Source organism: Xenopus laevis, chromosome 6L (genome assembly GCF_017654675.1).
Source record: "Xenopus laevis strain J_2021 chromosome 6L, Xenopus_laevis_v10.1, whole genome shotgun sequence".
NCBI classification, from domain to species: Eukaryota; Metazoa; Chordata; class Amphibia; order Anura; family Pipidae; genus Xenopus; species Xenopus laevis.
In genome coordinates, this window is record NC_054381.1 from 159,168,135 (window position 1) to 159,190,448 (window position 22,314).

The 22,314-nt window shown below is 40.4% G+C and overlaps 1 protein-coding gene across 3 annotated transcripts in view; it reads right to left on the minus strand.

The window, feature by feature from the left end:
• The window catches only part of tsnare1.L (t-SNARE domain containing 1 L homeolog), a 227,984-nt gene that overhangs the window by 138,928 nt on the left and 66,742 nt on the right, over window positions 1–22,314 (minus strand). For all 3 annotated transcript variants that reach the window (XM_041566666.1, XM_041566664.1, XM_041566663.1), the window contains exon 3: window positions 13,963–14,088. In XM_041566666.1, the coding sequence (XP_041422600.1) occupies window positions 13,963–14,047 (85 nt within the window). In that variant the 5' untranslated portion in view covers window positions 14,048–14,088. The remainder of the gene's footprint in view (window positions 1–13,962; window positions 14,089–22,314) is intronic.

Sequence of the window (22,314 nt, forward strand, 5' to 3'; positions counted from 1 at the left end):
CGTGAGAAGGGAAATCACAAGGCTTTTCGTCTCAAAACAAGGAAGTGAAAAAATAATCTTCCCACTTTTTCCTTAGCTGTCTCTAATTTGCATATGCAAATTAGGATTTGGTTCGGTATTCGGCTGAACTTTTCACAAAGACTTTGGGAAATCGGCCGAATTCGGTGCATCCCTAGTGGATAGTGTGCGGGGAAGGCTCTCTATACATCCGGTATAATAAGTAACAATATAAAAGATGGCAGATTCCCCAACAAGCAGTAAAAAGTTGGAATATCAAGTTTAACGTCTATGATTAATTTGCTGTGTATTAAAGATTTCATAGCGCCACACTTTCCAGCCTACAGATTAAATACAAAGCCCCAAAAGAACAATGATGTAATCTTAAACAAAAAAAATCTAATTTCTCCTGAAATGATGATTATATGGTGCCTTCAAATGTAGGAGAGATTATTTAAAGATATCAATTATCCACCTGAACATTTATTTGCAGAAAGAAATAAAAAAAAAAATCCTGTCGATGAAGCAGAACTATGACAGGGGGTTCCTTCCCTTATGTGACACTGTTGGATATTTGAATGTACAGCAATGTGACTGATATCCCTACGCTTCACCTTTAACTTTGTAATAGGCTCATTCTAAACAACTTTTCAATTGCCATTCATTATTTTATTTTTTTTATAGTTTATTTGCCTTTTTCTTCTGATTCTTTCCAGATTTCAAATGGGGGTCACTGACCCCATCTAAAAAACAAATACTCTGTAAGGCTACAAATGTATTGTTATTGCTACTTTTTATTTCTCATCTTTCTATTCAGGCCTCTTCTATTCATGTTCCAGTCTCTTATTCAAATCAGTGCATGGTTGCTAGGGGAATTTGGGCCCTAGCAACCAGATGGCGGAAATTGCAAACTGCTGAATAAAAAGCTATATTACTCAAAAACCACAAATAAAAAAAATTAAAACCAATTGCAAATTGTCTCAGAATATCACTCTTTACATCATCCTAATAGTTAGGAGTGAGTGAGTGTGAGTGTGGTTTAGGGAAGGAGCATGCTCGGGACCTGAGGTTTTCCAGATAACGAATCTTTTTGTAATTTGGATCTTCATACCTTAAGTCTAGTAGAAAATCATGTAAACATTAAATAAACCCAATAGGCTGGTTTTACCCAATAAAGCTTAATTATTAGGGATGCACCGAATCTAGGATTCAGTTCGGGATTCAGCCAGGGTTTTGCCTCTTTCTGCATGATTCGGATTCGGCTGAATTCTTCTTTCCGGCAGAACCGAATTAGAATCCTTATTTGCATATGAAATTAGGGGCAGGGAGGGAAATCACGTGACTTTTTATCACAAAACAAGAAAAAAAAAAAAATGTTTTCCCCTTCCCCTTCCCACCCCTAACTTGCATATGCAAATTAGAATTCAGATTTGGTTCTGTATTCGGCCGAATATTTTGTGAAGGATTCAGGGGTTCGGCCGAATCCAAAATATTGGATTTGATGCATCCCTATTAATTATTTTTTAGTTGGGATCAAGTACAAGTTACTGTTTTATTATTACACAGAAAAAGGAAATTATTTACATGACCAGGGGCACCTGGGAAACTGACAATATGTCTAGCCCCATGTCAGATTTCAAAATTGAATATAAAAAAATCTGTTTGCTCTTTTGAGAAATGGATTTCAGTGCAGAATTCTGCTGGAGCAGTATTATTAACTGATGTGTTTTGAAAAAAACATCTTTTCCGATGACAGGATCCCTTTAAAAGTTACCTGTAGGTCGTGTTGATTGTTTTTCGCTGATCGTTCTGCTTTTGTAAGTAATTGTCACTTGTTCATAAACCTGACTGTTTTGCCAACCTGACTGTCCCTTTTCAACTTGTCGTTTATCAAAGGTCGAGGTGAATTTTCGAATGAAAAAAAATTGAATTTTGAGGTATTTTTTATGTACTTCGACTAGGGAATAGTCCAAATTCGATACGAATTTGAAAAAAATTAAAAAATGTGAATATCGAAATTTATTGTGTACTGTCTCTTTAAAAATTGGTCTTCAACCATTCGCCATCTAAAACCTGCCGAATTGCTGTTTTAGCCTATTGGGGACCTCCTACAACCTATTTGGCGTCAATTGGTGGACTTTGAAAAATCATAGGTTTTTTTGGGGGAAACACTACGAATCAAGTTCGATCGAATGCGCGATTACTTCGATAAGTACGATTCAAATTCGGCTGAATATGGACCTATTCGATCGAAAACAGACCTATTCGACCAAAAACCCTTCGACTTTATTTTGTTTGGTCTTTTTGAATTAGGATTTCCAAGTTTTTTTTTTCAATTCGAAATGCGACCCTTGATAAATATGCCCCTTAGAGTTTCTAATGCTAGCGACTCCTGCTGCACAAATATGGCAGCCCCCTTATACAGGAACATGGGGGTAAGAAAGGTAATGTAAAAGCATCAGGCAAATACTGTTATGGTAAAATTATAAATAACATTCAAAGATAATATTATGATAGATAGTAAAAAAAAAAAAAAAATTTGGTGTCAGTATCTCTAACTTTTAGTATGTTATGGAATGGCTCATTCTAAGCAACTTTTCAGTTGGTCTTAATTATTGATTTGACGACTTCTTCTGACTCTTTCCAGCTTTTAAAGGGGGGGTCACTGACCCCATCTAAAAAACAAATGCTCTGTAAGGCTACAAATATTGTTATTGCTACTTTTTATTACTTAACTTTCTACTCAGTCTTCTATTCCAGTCTCTTATCGGTGCATGGTTGCTAAGGTAATTTAGACCCGGGCAACCAAATTGCTGAAATTGCAACCTGGACAGCTGCTGAATAAAAAGCTAAATAAGTCAAAATCACAAATAATAAAAAATGAAAACCAATTGCAAATTGTCTCAGATTAATATCCCTCTCTACATCCTACTAACAGTTAATTTAAAGGTGAACAGCGCAACATGGTGCACCAGGGAAATGCCAAGAGACTGTAACATATACAAGAGAACAGATAACAGGCAATAAAGGCCTAATAGCAAAGCTTTGTGTAGACATTCCCTGGCACATATTAAGCAATTAATCAAACGGACAGCGACTCATTAATGTTACAACATGTTCCTTTATATATAAACTCATTTTACATGTTACTCTTACTGAATTATAAATGGTAAAGGGGGACTAGACTTCATTGTGACATTTATCCACCTTGTGCTTAACCTCCTTAAAGGAGAACTAAACCCTAAAAATGAATGTGGCTAAAATGTCCTATTTTATATAGTGAACTTATTGCACGAGGCTAAAGTTTGAGCTTGTCAATAGCAGCAATGATCCAGGACTTCAAACTTGTCACAGGGGGTCACCATCTTGGAAAGTGTCTGTGACACTCACATTCTCAGTGGGCTCTGATTGGCTGTTGAGAAGCTAAGCTTAGGGCTCGTCACTAATTATCCAGCACAAAATGAGCTTCCCTGGCTGTAATATAAGCTGATGCTACAGGTTTGCTGATTATTCAATTCTGATGCTAATTGCACTGGTTTCTGTGCTGCCATGTAGTAATTATGTGTATTAATTACTAATCAGCCTTATATTGTGACATTTCTATTCTATGTGTACTGTATATTGTGAGTGGGTCCCTAAGCTCAGTAAGTGACAGCAGCACAGAGCATGTGCAGTGAATCAGCAGAAAAGAAGATGGGGAGCTACTGGGGCATCTTTGGAGACACAGATCTTTACTGCTAAAGGGCTGTGGTTGCCTTGGGCTGGTACAGAAGCACAAAACATCATGTACAACATTTCTAGCTACTTCTTTAGTTAGGCTTTAGTTCTCCTTTAACAGCCCGAATCTGTAGCTCAGCTGAGCGTCCCAAACAAAACTTCTTATACAAGCACATCTGAATATAGGAGCACAAATATGCTGAGCAGGAAACTATTGGCTCACACAGTTTAGTTTCAGTGGGAATCAATATGGCACCTCCTCCCATATGTATAAATACAAATATACAGAGAAGGAATGTTCTGGGCACACAATAAGCTATACCCTCATACTGTACTGTCTAAGGGAATCAATATGGCACATCCTCCTCCCATATGTATAAATACAAATATACAGAGAAGGAATGTTCTGGGCACACAATAAGCTATACCCTCATACTGTACTGTCTAAAGGAATCAATATGGCACCTCCCTCCTCCCATATGTATAAATACAAATATACAGAGAAGGAATGTTCTGGGCACACAATAAGTTATACCCTCATACTGTACTGTCTAAGGGAATCAATATGGCACCTCCTCCCATATGTATAAATACAAATATACAGAGAAGGAATGTTCTGGGCTCACAATAAGCTATACCATCATACTGTACTGTCTAAGGGAATCAATATGGCACCTCCTCCTCCCATATGTATAAATACAAATATACAGAGAAGGAATGTTCTGGGCACAGAATAAGCTATACCATCATACTGTACTGTCTAAGGCAGGGATCCCCAACCTTTTTGAACCCATGAGCAACATTCAGCAGTAAAAGGAGTTGGGGAGCAACACTAGCAAGAAAAATCTTCTTGGGGTGTCAAATAAGGGCTGTGATTGGCCATTTGCTAGCCCCTATGTGGATTCTCAACCTACACTGAGGCTCTGTTTGGCAGTGCACCTGGTTTTTATGTAGCCAGAACTTGCTCAAGCCTGGAATTCAAAAATAAGCTCCTGCCTTGAGGCCACTGGGAGCAACATCCAAGGGGTTGGAGAGCAACATGTTGCTCACGAGCTACTGGTTGGGGATCACTGGTCTAAGGGAATCAATATGGCACCTCCTCCTCCCATATGTATAAATACAAATATACAGAGAAGGAATGTTCTGGGCACACAATAAGCTATACCTTCATACTGTACTGTCTAAGGGAATCAATATGGCACCTCCCTCCTCCCATATGTATAAATACAAATATACAGAGAAGGAATGTTCTGGGCACACAATAAGCTATACCCTCATACTGTACTGTCTAAGGGAATCAATATGGCACCTCCCTCCTCCCATATGTATAAATACAAATATACAGAGAAGGAATGTTCTGGGCATACAATAAGCTATACCATCATACTGTACTGTCTAAGGGAATCAATATGGCACCTCCTCCCATATGTATATATACAAATATACAGAGAAGGAATGTTCTGGGCACACAATAAGCTATACCCTCATACTGTACTGTCTAAGGGAATCAATATGGCACCTCCCTCCCATATGTATAAATACAAATATACAGAGAAGGAATGTTCTGGGCACACAATAAGCTATACCCTCATACTGTACTGTCTAAGGGAATCAATATGGCACCTCCCTCCTCCCATATGTATAAATACAAATATACAGAGAAGGAATGTTCTGGGCACACAATAAGCTATACCCTCATACTGTACTGTCTAAGGGAATCAATATGGCACCTCCTCCCATATGTATAAATACAAATATACAGAGAAGGAATGTTCTGGGCACACAATAAGCTATACCCTCATACTGTACTGTCTAAGGGAATCAATATGGCACCTCCTCCCATATGTATAAATACAAATATACAGAGAAGGAATGTTCTGGGCACACAATAAGCTATACCCTCATACTGTACTGTCTAAGGGAATCAATATGGCACCTCCTCCTCCCATATGTATAAATACAAATATACAGAGAAGGAATGTTCTGGGCACACAATAAGCTATACCCTCATACTGTACTGTCTAAGGGAATCAATATGGCACCTCCTCCCATATGTATAAATACAAATATACAGAGAAGGAATGTTCTGGGCACACAATAAGCTATACCCTCATACTGTACTGTCTAAGGGAATCAATATGGCACCTCCTCCTCCCATATGTATAAATACAAATATACAGAGAAGGAATGTTCTGGGCACACAATAAGCTATACCCTCATACTGTACTGTCTAAGGGAATCAATATGGCAACGCCTGTTTAGCATAAGTACGTCTTTTCACATTGGGGCCCATTTATGAGAGTGAAAAGTATATAGTTCCCTTATTAAGTTAATACAAATTAAAGTAAGTGACAAATATATATACAATTTCCTTTTTTCTTTTATATATAGGAAATGGTGCACCAACGACTTCATCATTTAAACACTTCAGTGGGGGATTTAGCGATGTGTCGCACGAGGTAGATTTGCAACTGGTCTATAAAAATCATTATTTTAATTCTATTATTTTCATTTCTATTTCACACAGTGTAAAAAAAAAAAAAAAAACGCAGATTAAAGTTTCGGAACAATGAAAAACGGCCAGAGAATGAAAATGGCAAAACTGGCACCAATTTTCACTCATTAAAAGCAGAGAAATGTGACAAGTGAGATAGTGACGGGAGGGTTCATTTAGCAAAATATGCTCAACGGAAACCTTTTAGTCTAATGGCAAGTGCTAATTTAAGGTGGATCTCTTTGTAAAGCACTTGCTCATGATAATGGGATACTTGCCATGAGCTGCACATACTAAATAACTGCACCATCCTTATTGCTGTACTGAGTACAAAACTCTTCCTTCCAGTTCATCCCACAGGGGTTCAGTTAGATTGCTCCTGCCTTTCCTGTTGGAACGTTGTTGCTGGGAGTTGTTGCTGGGAGTTGCTGCCATTCAGCCACAAGAGCATTAGTGAGGTTGGGCACTGACGTCGGGGGTCCGTCTCACACTCAGGGTTCCAATTCATCCCACAGGGGTTCAGTTGATTTGCCAGATGATGAAATGCCATTTAGCACTTTAGGGGACTAATTTGTCCTTATTCATAGCCCAGTGGCAGCTCCCTTTATCCATCTCCAGACACTTAGGGGCCGATTCACCAACTTCGAGTGAAGGATTCGAAGTAAAAAAAACTTCGAATTTCCAAGTGTTTTTTGGGCTACTTCGACCATCGAATGGGCTACTTCGACCTTTGACTACGACTTTGACTTCGAATCGAAGGATTCGAACTAAAAATCGTTCATCTATTCGACCATTCGATAGTCGAAGTACTGTCTCTGTAAGAAAAAACTTCGACCCCCTAGTTCCTGAGCGCGAAGGATTCGAACTAAAAATCGTTCGACTATTCGACCATTCGATAGTCGAAGTACTGTCTCTTTAAGAAAAAACTTCGACCCCCTAGTTTCCAAGTTCGAAGGATTCGAACTAAAAAACGTTCGACTATTCGACCATTCGATAGTCGAAGTACTGTCTCTTTAAGAAAAAACTTCGCCCCCCTAGTTCGCCACAACCCAATGTTAGTCTATGGGGAAGGTCCCCATAGGCTTTCCTAAGTTTTTTTGGTCGAAGAATAATCCTTCAATCGTTGGATTTAATTCCTTCGAATCGTTCGATTCGAAGGATTTAATCGTTCGATCGAAGGATTATTCCTTCGATCAAACGATCAAACTATTTGCGCTAAAATCCTTCGACTTCGATATTCGAAGTCGAAGGATTTTAATTCCCAGTCGAATATCGAGGGTTAATTAACCCTCGATATTCGACCCATGATGAATTTGCCCCATAATGTAGGGTTTGTTTGCCTCTGTTGCCCCATAAACTTCCCACGCTCCCTCTCTGGCTAGTTCTTCTGCTTCCAGTTTATAACCCGGCAGTGACAGTTCCGACTGTATTTTACACAGTGTCCCCATACGTTTGCCCATGTATTGTATATAGTAAATGGAATATAGTAATAAGATCACAGGGCTGCATATAATCTTTATGAGATGCTCAAAGATCTATAAATTAACTTTGATTCCTATCATTGTGGTAATAAATGGGAATGCAATAAGTGTCAGCACATTGTCCTGATTCAGCACATGCATATATTAGCAGATGGAAAAAAAGTGTGTGTGCTGCAGCATATTTATCTATCTATCTATCATTATCTATCTATCTATCTATCTATCCATCTATCATTATTTATCTATCTATCTATCTATCTATCATTATCTATCTATCTATCTATTATCTATCTATCTATCTATCTATCTATTATCTATCTATCTATCTATCTATCTATTATCTATCTATCTATCATTATCTATCTATCTATCTATTTATATGAATATATATGTGTGTGAGAGAGAGAGATAAAAGGTGCATATCACAGCTCTGTGGCTCAGTTTATTAGACAGAACATGAGAGCTATTAAGTTCCAATGGGAGGAAGCAGAAAGCAGAGAGTAGACGACGAGCAGAACAGCCGGAATGCACAACACTTCTATTAAAGGTAGAACAATAATATAATAAATATGATATAATGAGGGAACAATAAAGTGTGTGTCACAATCTGCTGGGAGTTTATATAGACAGCAGGCACGCGTCTAGGCTGAATATTACATACCGTATGTGCAAAACTCAATAAAATTTTGTCTAGGAAAGGAAGGAGGTGAGGGCTGTTTCTCCGAATGTTCTACTCGCTCAGTTCGCCCCTTTGTTGCAGGAATTAATGCGCTGACGCTGCAGTTATAGCAGGTAAGTCGTATTCAATTGCAGTATCAGTATTTCCAGCGTGTCCTACACATAAGGGAACTGGCAAATGCAGTAAATGAATCCCCCTATTGCCAGACCATTTCCCCAACCCCATAAAGAGCATTGTCTGGGAATGAGTCCTGCAGCGGGTCGGGTACCCGCAGGTTACCTGTAAAAACCTGCGGTACCCTGCGGGTGGAAGCGGGTCGAGCCACGGGTCTTTTGATGATGTCACTTCCGGTTTACAATGACAGCACTTCCTGATTCTTGATGGTCAGCGGGTCGCGGGTCCAGGTTGCGGATAAGGTACTTGCAGGTCGTGTAGTGGGTCCAAGCAGGTTACAGGTACAGGTCGGGTACGGTTCCAAAAAATGGACCCGCGCAGGACTCTAGTATTAGTTCCCCGTTATCATACAATACCACCGTGAAACACCCAAATGATCAGGTGCAAGTGGAGAGTAGATAAAATATATCAATGGCCGAGTATTATTCTGACACAGTGCATTGTACATCAGGCGAGTGGGCAGCGCAAGAACGGGCAGTTCCAATGAAGCACTTTAAAGGGGAGCAGTCATCCAAAAAATTATTCAAAATCTTATAATTTTATCACATTAGTTAAGCAAAATTAACTTTAATTATACTATATAAATTATTTGAATCTTGTTTGCTTCAGTCTGGGAATTAATTATAACAAGCAGGCAGGAGCCATTTTGTGCAAAATCAATGTAGAGGAACGGAGCACCGCAAAGCCAGAATGATATGTTAAAAAAGTCAAAATGTATTATTAATCCATTAAAAAAGACAGCAGCATTTTTCTTGAGGGGCTGCGGCTTAACGCGTTTCGTGACTCATTGCCACTTCATCAGGCAACTTCATCAGAAGTGGCAATGAGTCACGAAACGCGTTAAGCCGCAGCCCCACAGTTGAGATGCTGCTGTAATTTTTAATGGATTTATAATAAATTTTGACTTTAACATATTATTCTGGCTCTGCGGTGCTCCGTTCCTCTACATTGATTTTGCCCTGGATTGCAGTTTGGGATATCGGTCTGGACGTTGCAGCAGGCAGAAGCTTGGCTGTAAGTGTTCCCACTATCACTTTGTTGCAGGAGCCATTGTGTGGGACACTGTTATTAAGACAAGTCTTGTATCATCTCAGAATCTTGTTTGTGCACCAGAATGGGGGACCTGATGTCCATCCCCATGTCCTGGTTACACAATTAAATGGTGAAGAGAACGGGGGAATGTGGGGAGAGCAGTGACATGTAGGAAGTGCTGAATGGAAAGTGAAAGTAATTGCCTAAGGCATAGAGGAGGGGCAGACAATATTTGATTGACAGCTGAGATGTGTAAATGAGTTTACAACAGCTATGAATGCTTTAATAAAAAAATAATAATTTGGATTTCATGTTTAATTTGAAAAGGACTTTTATTATACAGCTTTTTATGTCTGGGGGACAGGTCCACTTTAACTCTGAGGCAGAGTAAACCACTAAAGCTGGAGATGTATATTGATGCAAATCCGCCATATTTTCACATTTATTAAATGTGCAGTAAATACATGTTTTAATGGAATATAAAAAAGGTCACTAGGGTCCCTTTAAGACTTCATCAGATGCTGTGTAGCCATGGGGGCAGCCATCCAAGCTCAGGATACACAGTAGATAACAGATAAGTACTACTATAGTTTATATAAACAAGCTGCTGTGTAGCCATGGGGGCAGCCATTCAAGCACAGGATACACAGTAGATAACAGATAAGTACTACTATAGTTTATATAAACAAGCTGCTGTGTAGCCATGGGGGCAGCCATTCAAGCTCAGGATACACAGTAGATAACAGATAAGTACTACTATAGTTTATATAAAGAAGCTGCTGTGTAGCCATGGGGGCAGCCATTCAAGCTCAGGATACACAGTAGATAACAGATAAGTACTACTATAGTTTATATAAACAAGCTGCTGTGTAGCCATGGCGGCAGCCATTCAAGCACAGGATACACAGTAGATAACAGATAAGTACTACTATAGTTTATATAAACAAGCTGCTGTGTAGCCATGGGGGCAGCCATTCAAGCTCAGAATACACAGTAGATAACAGATAAGTACTACTATAGTTTATATAAACAAGCTGCTGTGTAGCCATGGCGGCAGCCATTCAAGCACAGGATACACAGTAGATAACAGATAAGTACTATTATAGTTTATATAAACAAGCTGCTGTGTAGCCATGGGGGCAGCCATTAAAGCACAGGATATACAGTAGATAACAGATAAGTACTACTATAGTTTATATAAACAAGCTGCTGTGTAGCCATGGGGGCAGCCATTCAAGCACAGGATACACAGTAGATAACAGATAAGTACTACTATAGTTTATATAAACAAGCTGCTGTGTAGCCATGGGGGCAGCCATTCAAGCACAGGATACACAGTAGATAACAGATAAGTACTACTATAGTTTATATAAACAAGCTGCTGTGTAGCCATGGGGGCAGCCATTCAAGCACAGGATACACAGTAGATAACAGATAAGTACTACTATAGTTCATATAAACAAGCTGCTGTGTAGCCATGGCTGCCCCCACTACTACACAGCAGCTTGTTTATATAAACTATAGTAGTGTTTCTGAAGCAAACAACAGTTTTCCAAGAGCATTCATTCTTTTAGAACATTTTCATTTTTTGGAGTTACTGTTCCTTTAATTTAACCACAATCTCCTTAGACCCCCAACGAACAGTCGCTTTTCCCCCATTTTTAGAGAATATCTGGCAGACGTGGAGCACACGACACAGGCAGTGCTACTCGCTTCTATAACACAGTCATTACTTTAAGATTTCTTTAATAGGAAGGAGTGTGAGACAGAGCAGAGAAACGTTACTTGATTTTGGCAGAGAAGGGGCTATATTTATATCTACCTATGCAAAGAATATATCCTAATGATTTGCCTTAATAAAGTGCTCCACATTCCTGACAGCGTTCATCTCCATCTCCCGCAGGAGCCATGGCTTTGTGCTGCTCAGGGCCGGCTAAGGACAACGATTGAGGCATAACGAAGCACTTACTTACGCTCTACTCACTAATTACTTTATTTCCCCCACACATACTTACAACTTCCATTTATAGGATTAGGAAGTAAACAAACCAATAATTAATTCTCTGAGAACGAATGAATTCAGTCATTTCATCAAGAGCCAGTTAAACCTGCCTGTTTGTTTAGAGGTTTCGGAAGGAAAACTGTGAAACCCAGAGGAAATCATAGGGTGAAGATACAACTGTAACTAAAAGTAGGACCTCAGCACTGCAAGGCCACATAATTCACCGGCACCCAAAGAACTTCTTTGTAGCAAAATGGAGTTAAATGCATTACATGCAGGTGCTCTTACCATGTGCCTGATCTTTGATTAAAGGGATACTGTCATGGGAAAAAAATGTTTTTTTTCAAAATGTATCAGTTAATAGTGCTGCTCCAGCCGAATTCTGCACTGAAATTCATTTCTCAAAAGAGCAAACAGATTTTTTTATATTCAATTTTGAAATCTGACATGGGGCTAGACATATTGTCAATTTCCCAGCTGCCCCTGGTCATGTGACTTGTGCCTGCACTTTAGGAGAGAAATGCTTTCTGGCAGGCTGCTGTTTTTCCTTCTCAATGTAACTGAATGTGTCTCAGTGGGACCTGGATTTTACTATTGAGTGTTGTTCTTAGATCTACCAGGCAGCTGTTATCCTGTGTTAGGGAGCTGCTATCTGGTTACCTTCCCATTGTTCTGTTGTTTGGCTGCTGGGTGGAAAAGGGAGGGGGGTGATATCACTCCAACTTGCAGTACAGCAGTAAAGAGTGATTGAAGTTTATCAGAGCACAAGTCACGTGACTTGGGCAGCTGGGAAATTGACAATATGTCTAGCCCCATGTCAGATTTCAAAATTGAATATAAAAAAATCTGTTTGCTCTTTTGAGAAATGGATTTCAGTGCAGAATTCTGCTGGAGCAGCACTTTTAACTGATGCATTTTGAAAAAAAATTTTTTTCCCATGACAGTATCCCTTTAAAGACAGGTTCAAGCTTCAAAACAATCTCCTACTTAGCCAGCCATAAGGAGCATTAAAGGATAAGTAAACCTTTAAAAAAAAAAATTGAAGAGGGGGCTATTCTAAGCACTTTTGTAATATACATTCATTCATTTATTTATTTTTAATTCCAAGATATTAAGGGATACATGTGCTGTTAATATGAATGAATTCTGTTACAACAGCACCACCTGCTAGATTCCTGCAGAGGGTCGGGTACCCGTAAAAACATGCGGTACCCTGCGGGTAGCAGGTAGAAGTTTCAGGAGCGGGTTTAAACGCGGGTTGGCAGTTCTCCGGGTTTGCGGGTCGCATCGCTTCAATAGCGAGTTTTACTCCTTTTTTTCTGATCACGCCTACTTCTAATGAGGTCACTTCCGATTTACGACAGCACTTCCTGTTTCTTGATGGTCAGCAGGTCACAGATCGAGTTGCGGATAAGGTACTTGCAGGTCGGGTAGCGGGTCCAATCAGGTAAGTATGCGGGTCGTGGGTTCGGGTTTAACAAATTGGTTCCACGTAGGACTCTACCACCTACTGATAATTTTTTGACCACAAAGTAGTCAAGGAAGAGAGAGGCTGCTCTGATGTTCTGATTAGGAAAAAAATTAGAAACCTTTCTCACATCTTTCCTAAGCAGAAGAACATCAGCCTCTTTCTTTCTCCTGACAACTTCCTTGACTACTTGCTGGTCAGACTGGTGGGAAAATGGCCAGCAGGTGGCGCTGTTGTAACAAAATTCATTCATATTAACAGCACATGTATCCCTTAATATCTTGGAATTAAAAATAAATAATCAATGTAAATTACAAAAGTGCTTAGAATAGCCCCCTCATCAATTTTACATTCACTTATTTTTAAGGTTTAATTATCCTTTATTATACAGGCATATAAACTGCCACCTCAGTCTGGAGGAGCTAAGTCAGCAGCTTTAATTGATCGTTATCGTACCTTAAAGGAGCACTAAACCACCCCGTCCCAATAAGAAAAGCCCCATCTACTACTCTAGATAGTTCCCTCTCCCTGCTTCTTACCCTCATAGTGTATTATTCTAGAAAGTCTCCCTGGACAGCATGCTCACTTATTTATGCAGAGTAGCACAGCGGAGCTCACAGGCGGCACCTTCCGGGTGTTCAGTCTTCTTCAGATCCTCTTCCTTCCCTTCAGCAATTCACTAAAAGTTTCGGTGCATGCGCAGTTGGTACGAATACGGGACTGCTCCAGCTGCTCATGCTACGACATTCCCTTACTGAAGAAGGTCAAAGACCCAGAAGATGAAGCCCATGAGCTCTTAGATAGGGGGATTATCTAGGGTAGTAGATGGGGCTTTTCTTATGGCGGGGGTTTAGTTCTCCTTTAATGCCAAGTACACATCAAGGCACCGATACCCAAAGTCAGCAACAAAAGAGTTACCTAGAGGCTGGTATCCTTGTGTAGAGGGTCCACTGAAAGGGTTTCTGCTTCCAAATCCACTGCCATCCAGTGACCCATACGACATGTTTGTAAGTGGGAGTCAGGCTGATCCGAGATGCCGGAGAACTGAAGAGAGAATATAAGGAGAGAGACCATGAGAAACGCTAAATATGAAATATGGAGAATTTAGAAGAAATGAAAGAGGATTTTAAACAGAAAGAGGCAAACCCCAGAGCATCGATTCCTCACACTTCTACAGTATGTCAGAATGTTCCCATCGGGGCACTTCTAGAGAAAAGTTCTGCGCTACAGCAGCCAAAATTAACTAAATGATCATTATAGGAAGCCAACGTTGTGTTTATCTGCACCACTTACAGAGTAGATCATTCCTCAATCGTTAGAATATAAAGTTTTAATGAAAGTATTATGGAAAATTGTGCAGCCAAGTGTCTTTCTTATCTCTAAAGTTCAGCCGTTGGATTGAGACAAATGCCCCAATGCAGTGCCCTCCAGCCAATGGGATTAGCAGGAATCTGGAGTTAGCCAATCAGCAAACACTCCAGATATGTAACCCCCACTCAACGTCTCTCTGGGAGGGTCTGTAGGAAGAGCCCTCTATTAAAATTCTATTGCTCTATAACCCAGAACCTGGAGTTTTCCAAATAACTGATCTTTCCATAATTTGGATCTTCATACCTTAAGTCTACTAGAAAATCATGTAAACATTAAATAAACCCAATAAGCTGGTTTTGCTTCCAATAAGGATTAATTATATCTTAGTTGGGCTCAAGTACAAGCGACTATTTTATTATTACACAGAAAAAAGAAATCTGTTTTAAAATTTTGGATTATTTGGATAAAATGAAGCCTATGGGAGACGGCCTTTCTGTAATTCCATAACGGACCCCATTCTTGTACAATGCAACCAATATCCAGTGCTTTTTTTGTTCACTGTGTTAATAGGATTCTATAAAAAAAATATATACAAGTATGGGACCTGTTATCCAGAATGCTCGGGACCTGGGGTTTTTGGATAACGGATCTTTCCATAATTTGGATCTTCATGCCTTAAATCTACTTGAAACTAGGGATGCACCGAATCCACTATTTTGGATTCGGCCGAACCCCCGAATCCTTTGTGAAAGATTCGGCCGAATACCGAACCCTAATTTGCATATGCAAATTAGGGGTGGGAAGGGGAAAACATTTTTTACTTCCTCGTTTTCTGACAAAAAGTCACGTGATTTCCCGCCCGCCCCTAATTTGCATATGCAAATTAGGGTTCGCATTCGGTTCGGCCAGGCAGAAGGATTCGGCCGAATCCGAATCCTGCTGTAAAAGGCCGAATCCTGGCCGAATCCCGAATCGAATCCTGGATTCGGTGCATACTTGAAACTCATTTAAACATTAAATAAACCCAATAGACTGGTTTTGCCTCCAATAAGGATTAATTATATCTTAGTTGGGATCAAGTACAAGCGACTGTTTTATTGCTACAGAGAAAAAGGAAATCATTTTTAAAAATTTGGATTATTTGGATAAAATGGAGTCTATGGGAGTGGGTCCAATCAGGTAAGTATGCAGGTCACGGCCTGCAGTCCGTAATTTGGAGCTTTCTGGATATCAGGTTTCCGGATAAGGGATCCGATACCTGTATTATGGTGTTTGTCAGATGATTGACTAATTGAACATATCTATCAGATCATGGAGGGTTTGGTGATTAGACGCACAAGCGCCTACGTAAAGTTCATCATTGTCCAAATCAACATCATTCATTGCTCATCAGCACCAAGAGCCAACATTGCTTACAAACAAGTGGGAGGGGAAAACTCAGTTGTGTACAACTTAAATCAATTATATCTTCGTTGGAATCAAGTACACTGTACTGTTGTATAATTATTTATAATTGTTTTATGATTACAGAGAAAAAGGAATCATTCATTTTCAAAAATTTTGATTATTTCAATAAAAGTCTATGGGAGACAGGCTTTCCGTAATTCGGAGCTTTCTGGATAACGGATTCCATACACCTGTACCTCTCTGTGCAGTCTATGAGCAAAGCCTGGGTGTTGCCCCAGGTTTGGAGAGCGCCATCTATTTATGGGTGTGGTCAATTACCATAGATGCTAAAGATGCTATGCCACACCCCCTATTATGTTCTTGGCATGGGAGGTGCTAAGGTGCTACAGTCAGGCAATGGCTGCTTATGTAAGGATAAAACGATTAGCTGTAGTGTCCTGCACAGGTCCAGTTGAGCAGACCCAGGCCCAACCTGGACCCGCTAAGTGAGAACCAGACCCGCTGGTCCTCTACAAATTACCCTCCTCTCTGCTCCGAAACCTACTGGCACTGCCCCAATCTTCAGCCTCAACCCAGATCCCACACAAAATGCAAGTGACATCACAGGTGACAGGAAGTGACATCATTCCGGAGGCGAATCAACCAGGTCAGGTGGAAATCATTACATTTCACTGCAGGAGGTGCGGGGGGAATGCAGCTTGCTATTGGCCCGGGTACCTAGGCAGGACCACCCGCTTGGTCAGGGAACTCGGGTCTTTCTTCCCAAAACTCAACTATATCACAGGTATTTCACAGGTACTTGACCTGATGCAGGACTCTGATAGACTGTGCCAGCAGCACATGTATAGAATCTTTAGCGATATAAAGCAAAAAAGGAAATAAAGTAAAATAAAATTATATTTATTATAATACACAAAAGCCATAAATATCTTGTAAATTATATTGTTATAAATGGTGACTAGTGATGTCATCAGTTATAAACGTTGAGTAGTAATGTCACTAAAACTTGTGTATTATAATAAATAAAGTAGCCCTTGTTGGAAAATGAGGCTATTAGAAGTTACCTCGGAGTTCCTTGACCGGTTTAATATATGGCCATGGAACTCCTCTGTGACTTATAATATCCTTATATTTTACAATAGGGGGTACTTTATTCTCTATATATAATATGGAACAATTGCTTTGATTTCAACTACACTACAAGAGCAACAATGTTGCTTATCCTCACCTATACATATAATATTAATACATAATAATATACATCTTTTAACCTAAACACAGTAATAAGCAGCCCTTACTACTGACCCATATTTGCTACTCTATTTGCCCATGATGCTTTGCATGACACAGTATGCCTGGTGTAAATTATCAACAGTCCAAAGAAATCAATGGCAGAAGGGCACTGAGCAGCGGGGCAAATTGATTGAGACTTGACTTGAGGTTCCCATGTAATGAGTGTGGGACGTTTAATCGCTATATGGATCGCTCCTTTGTTACTACATGCTAACATCTCTGACTTATGTGAGGCTCCAAGGAAATGTGTTGATGGAGTCTCAAGTCAAGAGGATTTAATAGAAGGGAGGAAAAAAAAATAAAGACTTTAATTCAATGGGACACATAGCAGCCGACATGATACACTGCAGAGCCGGATACTTGGGCTACAACATAATGGCTAGAACATAATGGGGCCACATTGTGCTTTATAGTTAGGTCCATAAATCTTTGGACAGACCACTTTTTTCTAATTTGGGTTCTGTACATGACCACAATGAATTTTAAATAAAACAACTCAGATGCAGTTGAACTGCAGACTTTCAGCTTTAATTCAGTGGGTTGAACAAAAAGATTGCATAAAAATGTGAGGAACTAAAGACTTTTTTAACACAATCACTTTATTTCAGGAGCTTTAAAGTAATTGGAGAATTGAGTCAAAGTCTATTTCATGGGCAAATCCTTGGTTATGTCATTATCAATGAAGCAGATAAAAGCCCTGGAGTTGATCTTAGGGGGGGGGGGGTGCTTGTATGTGGAACAGACAACATGAGGACAAAGGAGCTCTCCATTCAGGTGAAACAATTCATCCTTAAGCTGCAAAAACAGAAAAAACCCATCCGAGAAATTGCTCCAATATTAGGAGAGGGAAATCTACAGTTTGGTACATGGTGAGAAAGAAAGAAATCACTGGTGAACTCAGCAATGCAAAAAGACCTGGACGTCCACGGAAGACAACAATGGTGGATGATCTCAGAATCATTTCCATGGTGAAGAGAAAGCCCTTCACAAGAGCCAAACAAGTGACCAAAAGTCTCCAGGAGGTAGAGTCTCCATATCCAAGTCTACCATAAAGAGAAGACTGCATGAAAGTAAATACAGAGGGAGCACTGCAAGGTACAAGCCACTCATAAGCATCAACAATACAAAGGCTAACATTGGACTTTGCGGAAAAACATTCTTTGGACAGATGAAACCAAGATGAAGCTCTAGCAGAATGAAGGCAAGAAAAAAAGTGTGGAGAAGGTGTGGAAGAGCTGATGATCCAAAGCATAGCACAGTTGTGTATAAAACATTTGGGGGGCAGTGTGATGGCTTGGGGTGCATGGCTGCCAGTGGCACTGGGACACTAGTGTTTATCCATCATGTGACACAGAAGCACAATAATGAATTGTGAGCTCTTCAGAGACACTGTCTGCTCAAATCCAGCTAAATGCACTCACATTGATTGGGAGGCGTCTCATAATGACCCAAAACATAGAGCCAAAGCAACCCAGGAGTTTATTAAAGCAAAGAAGTGGAGTATTGTTGATTGAACCCAATTGAGCTGCACTTCACTTGTTGAAGACTAAACTTGGGACAGAAAGGCCACAAACAGTAAGTGTAACACTTCAGCCTGTCATTGCCAGCAAAGGCTTTTCAAACCAAGTATTAGAAATGAACATTTTATTTTGAGTTTTTTAATTTGTCCAATTACTTTTGAGCCCCTGAAATGAAGTGATTATGTTAAAAAAAAGGCTTTAATTCCTTACATTGTTATGCAAATCTTTTTGTTCAACCCACTGAATTGAAGCTGAAAGTCTGCAGTTCAACTGCATCTGAGTTTATAATTCATTGTGGTGATGTACAGAACCAAAATTAGAAAAAAAAGTTCTCTGTACAAATATTTATGGGCCTAACTGTAGATACAGGTCCAGAACACGGCACAGAAACCATTCATTATTCTCATCAGTCCCAGGCCCAGTACAACTTACAAACCAAGGGCCCAATCACTGCCCCACACACAATAGTGTCTATGTCTCCAGTAGCCAATAAAGCTGAAAGAGCACATGGGAAAAAGCCCACAGACGTTGGGTAGCGGCTGGATGGTGGCCAATGACCAACATCTGGGAACAATAAGTTGGAACCCGCTAGCAGCCCAAGAGTGTTAGCCACTAGCCTTGTATAGGCCAACACAAAAACCCATGGCTCAGGGGGCTGCAGGATAAAAGGTGGGTGAAGGATGACAAATGGGCCACCACTACGAGTGAAGGGATTCCTTGTCCAGCTGAATTGCATGTAATTTATTTCTTTGATATGGCTAGGAACCAAAAAGCTGGCCTTCATCATTCATGGATGAGAGAGTATCTCCCTTGTGACATCAGCTAACGGGGAAAAGCTCTGGAAGTTAACCTTCAGTATGTCATAGAATGGCCAATTCCAAGCAACGTTTCATTTAGTCTTCATTTTTTCATTTTTGATTTGCTTCCTTCTTTCAAATGGGGGTCACCGACCCCATCTAAAAAACAAACGCTCTGTAAGGCTACAAAATTACTCATCTTTCTATTCAAGCCTCTCCTTTTCACATCCCAGTCTCTTATTCAAATTAGTGCATGGAGATAGATAGATAGATAGATAGATAGATAGATAGATAGATAGATAGATAGATAGATAGATAGATAGATAGATAGATAGATAGATAGATAGATAGATATCCCAGGTCAGGCCTAGGTTGGGCTATGGCAGGTTAGGGTGGGTGCAGATCAAAAAGCCACCACCGACTGTCTCCCACAGGCACCAAACCTTCTGCTGCCCCTAGTTATGGACCCCATAGGACAGAAGACCTCTATCCAGTTGTCCAAACCAAATCTGTAAGTCTCAGGTTCATCCTATGACTCACTCATTAGAAACACCAGTCTCCACCACAATGCCAAAAGCATGGTCATGTACTTTATTTATATATAAACTCAGTTGTGTACATTATACACAGGAGTTTCAGAATAAATAAATCAAACTTCGCAGACAAAGTAAATTTGAAACTCTCAACCAAAAACAACCGGCTTTCGGGTTGTTGTTCTCTGAGCTGCCTTTGCTTTTGACAGTTCTCAAACAAGCCATTTTTCAAATCTTCGGATGGTGAAGACACAGCTCTTTGGACAAAGCTCAGCTCGTTGGGGAATGTTCCAATTAATATGCAGACTCTGTAAGAACCACTGAATCAGGCAGAACGTTGCCCAAATTCACTTGAAATGTAATTTTGCTGCTCAGTGAAATATGTAATGCATCTGTGTTTGTTTGGTATCTTGACGGATTCAGACCATTCCGCATGCCAGAGTCTCAAAGACAGGCCCCGGCTTCGGAGAGGGATTAACTCGGCGGAACTCATTCAGAAACACAAATCGCTCATAGTAAGGAACTTCTCATGCTGGAATACTAATTAACTGTGATGGAAAGTGACAATAAACTGCACGGCAAGTGAATGGATCTTTACAAAGGGCCTTATCATTGGCCAATTGAAGAGTCTTCCCGAGATCACGCGCCTCCCAACTGTCATGGGGCAGAATCCTCAGCCACCTAAGCTCCAGGATGAACAATTACATCCCATGCCAAAACATTTGCCAGATAAATATTTAAGAAGTAATCCATTTATCAAGTGACCAGGCAGTGGGCCAAATAGGTATGAAAGTTGGGTGTCTGGGCCAACAATCATATCATAATAGGGGCCTATTCATATCCACTGGGAGAAGAACACTTTCTATGTCCTCAGATATATATCAGGCTGCTCTTTAATAACCCTAGAATGCATGTTGTGATGTTGAGGCACCCATGGTAGCCACTAAATACTCATATATTCCCCAGAGCTCCCAGGGGGGCAGAGGATTCCAAATTTAAAATTATTTCTTGAAATCAGAGGGGGAAGGGGGACAATGAGGGGGAGACCATGATATTCAGACAATAAATAGATTCTCTCCACTCATTAATAGCAAATCTTAAAAAGGACTAAAATTAATTTCTCACAAACCAAATGAGAGTAAAGATGGTAATTCACACACCAATATGATCACAAAAAACTAATTCTGTGCATGAAAACTTCTCAATCTTGGAAAGTACTAGTGATATGCAGGCCAGTCTGAAATCCTCTATATTTAGAATGGCGGGGGTATATTTAGAATGGCGGGGGTATATTTAGAATGGCGGGGGTATATTTAGAATGGCGGGGGTATATTTAGAATGGCGGGGGTATATTTAGAATGGCGGGGGTATATTTAGAATGGCGGGGGTATATTTAGAATGGCGGGGGTATATTTAGAATGGCGGGGGTATATTTAGAATGGCGGGGGTATATTTAGAATGGCGGGGGTATATTTAGAATGGCGGGGGTATATCTAGAATGGCGGGGGTATATTTAGAATGGCGGGGGTATATTTAGAATGGCGGGGGTATATTTAGAATGGCGGGGGTATATTTAGAATGGCGGGGGTATATTTAGAATGGCGGGGGTATATTTAGAATGGCGGGTGTATATTTAGAATGGCAGGAGTATAATTTAGAATGGCGGGGGTATATTTAGAATGGCAGGAGTATGCTTTAGAATGGTGGGAGTATAATTTAGAATGGCAGGGGTATAATTTAGAATGGCAGGGGTATAATTTAGAATGGCAGGGGTATAGTTTAGAATGGAGGGGGTATATTTGGAATGGCGGGGTATATGTGGCTCAAGCAGGTGTAGTCCTTGCCCAATACCTGGCCAATTTCACTACTGGCAGGTACTTGGGAGAATACCGGCAGTTGGTGGGGCAGGTATTTGGGGACCGAACTCCATCTCCTGCCGACCACTCTGGCAGCTGGGAACATATCGGCGGTTGGTTGGGGGTATATTTGGAATGGCGGGAGTATAATTTAGAATGGCGGGAGTATAATTTAGAATGGCGGGGGTATATTTGGAATGGCGGGGGTATATTTGGAATGGCGGGGGTATATTTGGAATGGCGGGGGTATATTTGGAATGGCGGGGGTATATTTAGAATGGCGGGGGTATAGGAGGCACAGCAGGAGTGTGGGAGTCCTGTGAGTGTGCCGGTGACAAAGAGGAATAAAACACTGCAGAAACGAGTTGAAGGGCAGTTTATAGTAGCTGGCAGTTAGAGGATCTGGGGCAGCCATGACTTGCAGTGTTATTAAGTGTTGTATCTCTCATTCACAGCTGAGATATCTCCCAGGGGAGCAGACACAGCCATTTACTGAAGCAGCACAGTCCGACTCTCCCTGACAAAATGTGACAAATATTTCCCTTTTCAAGAA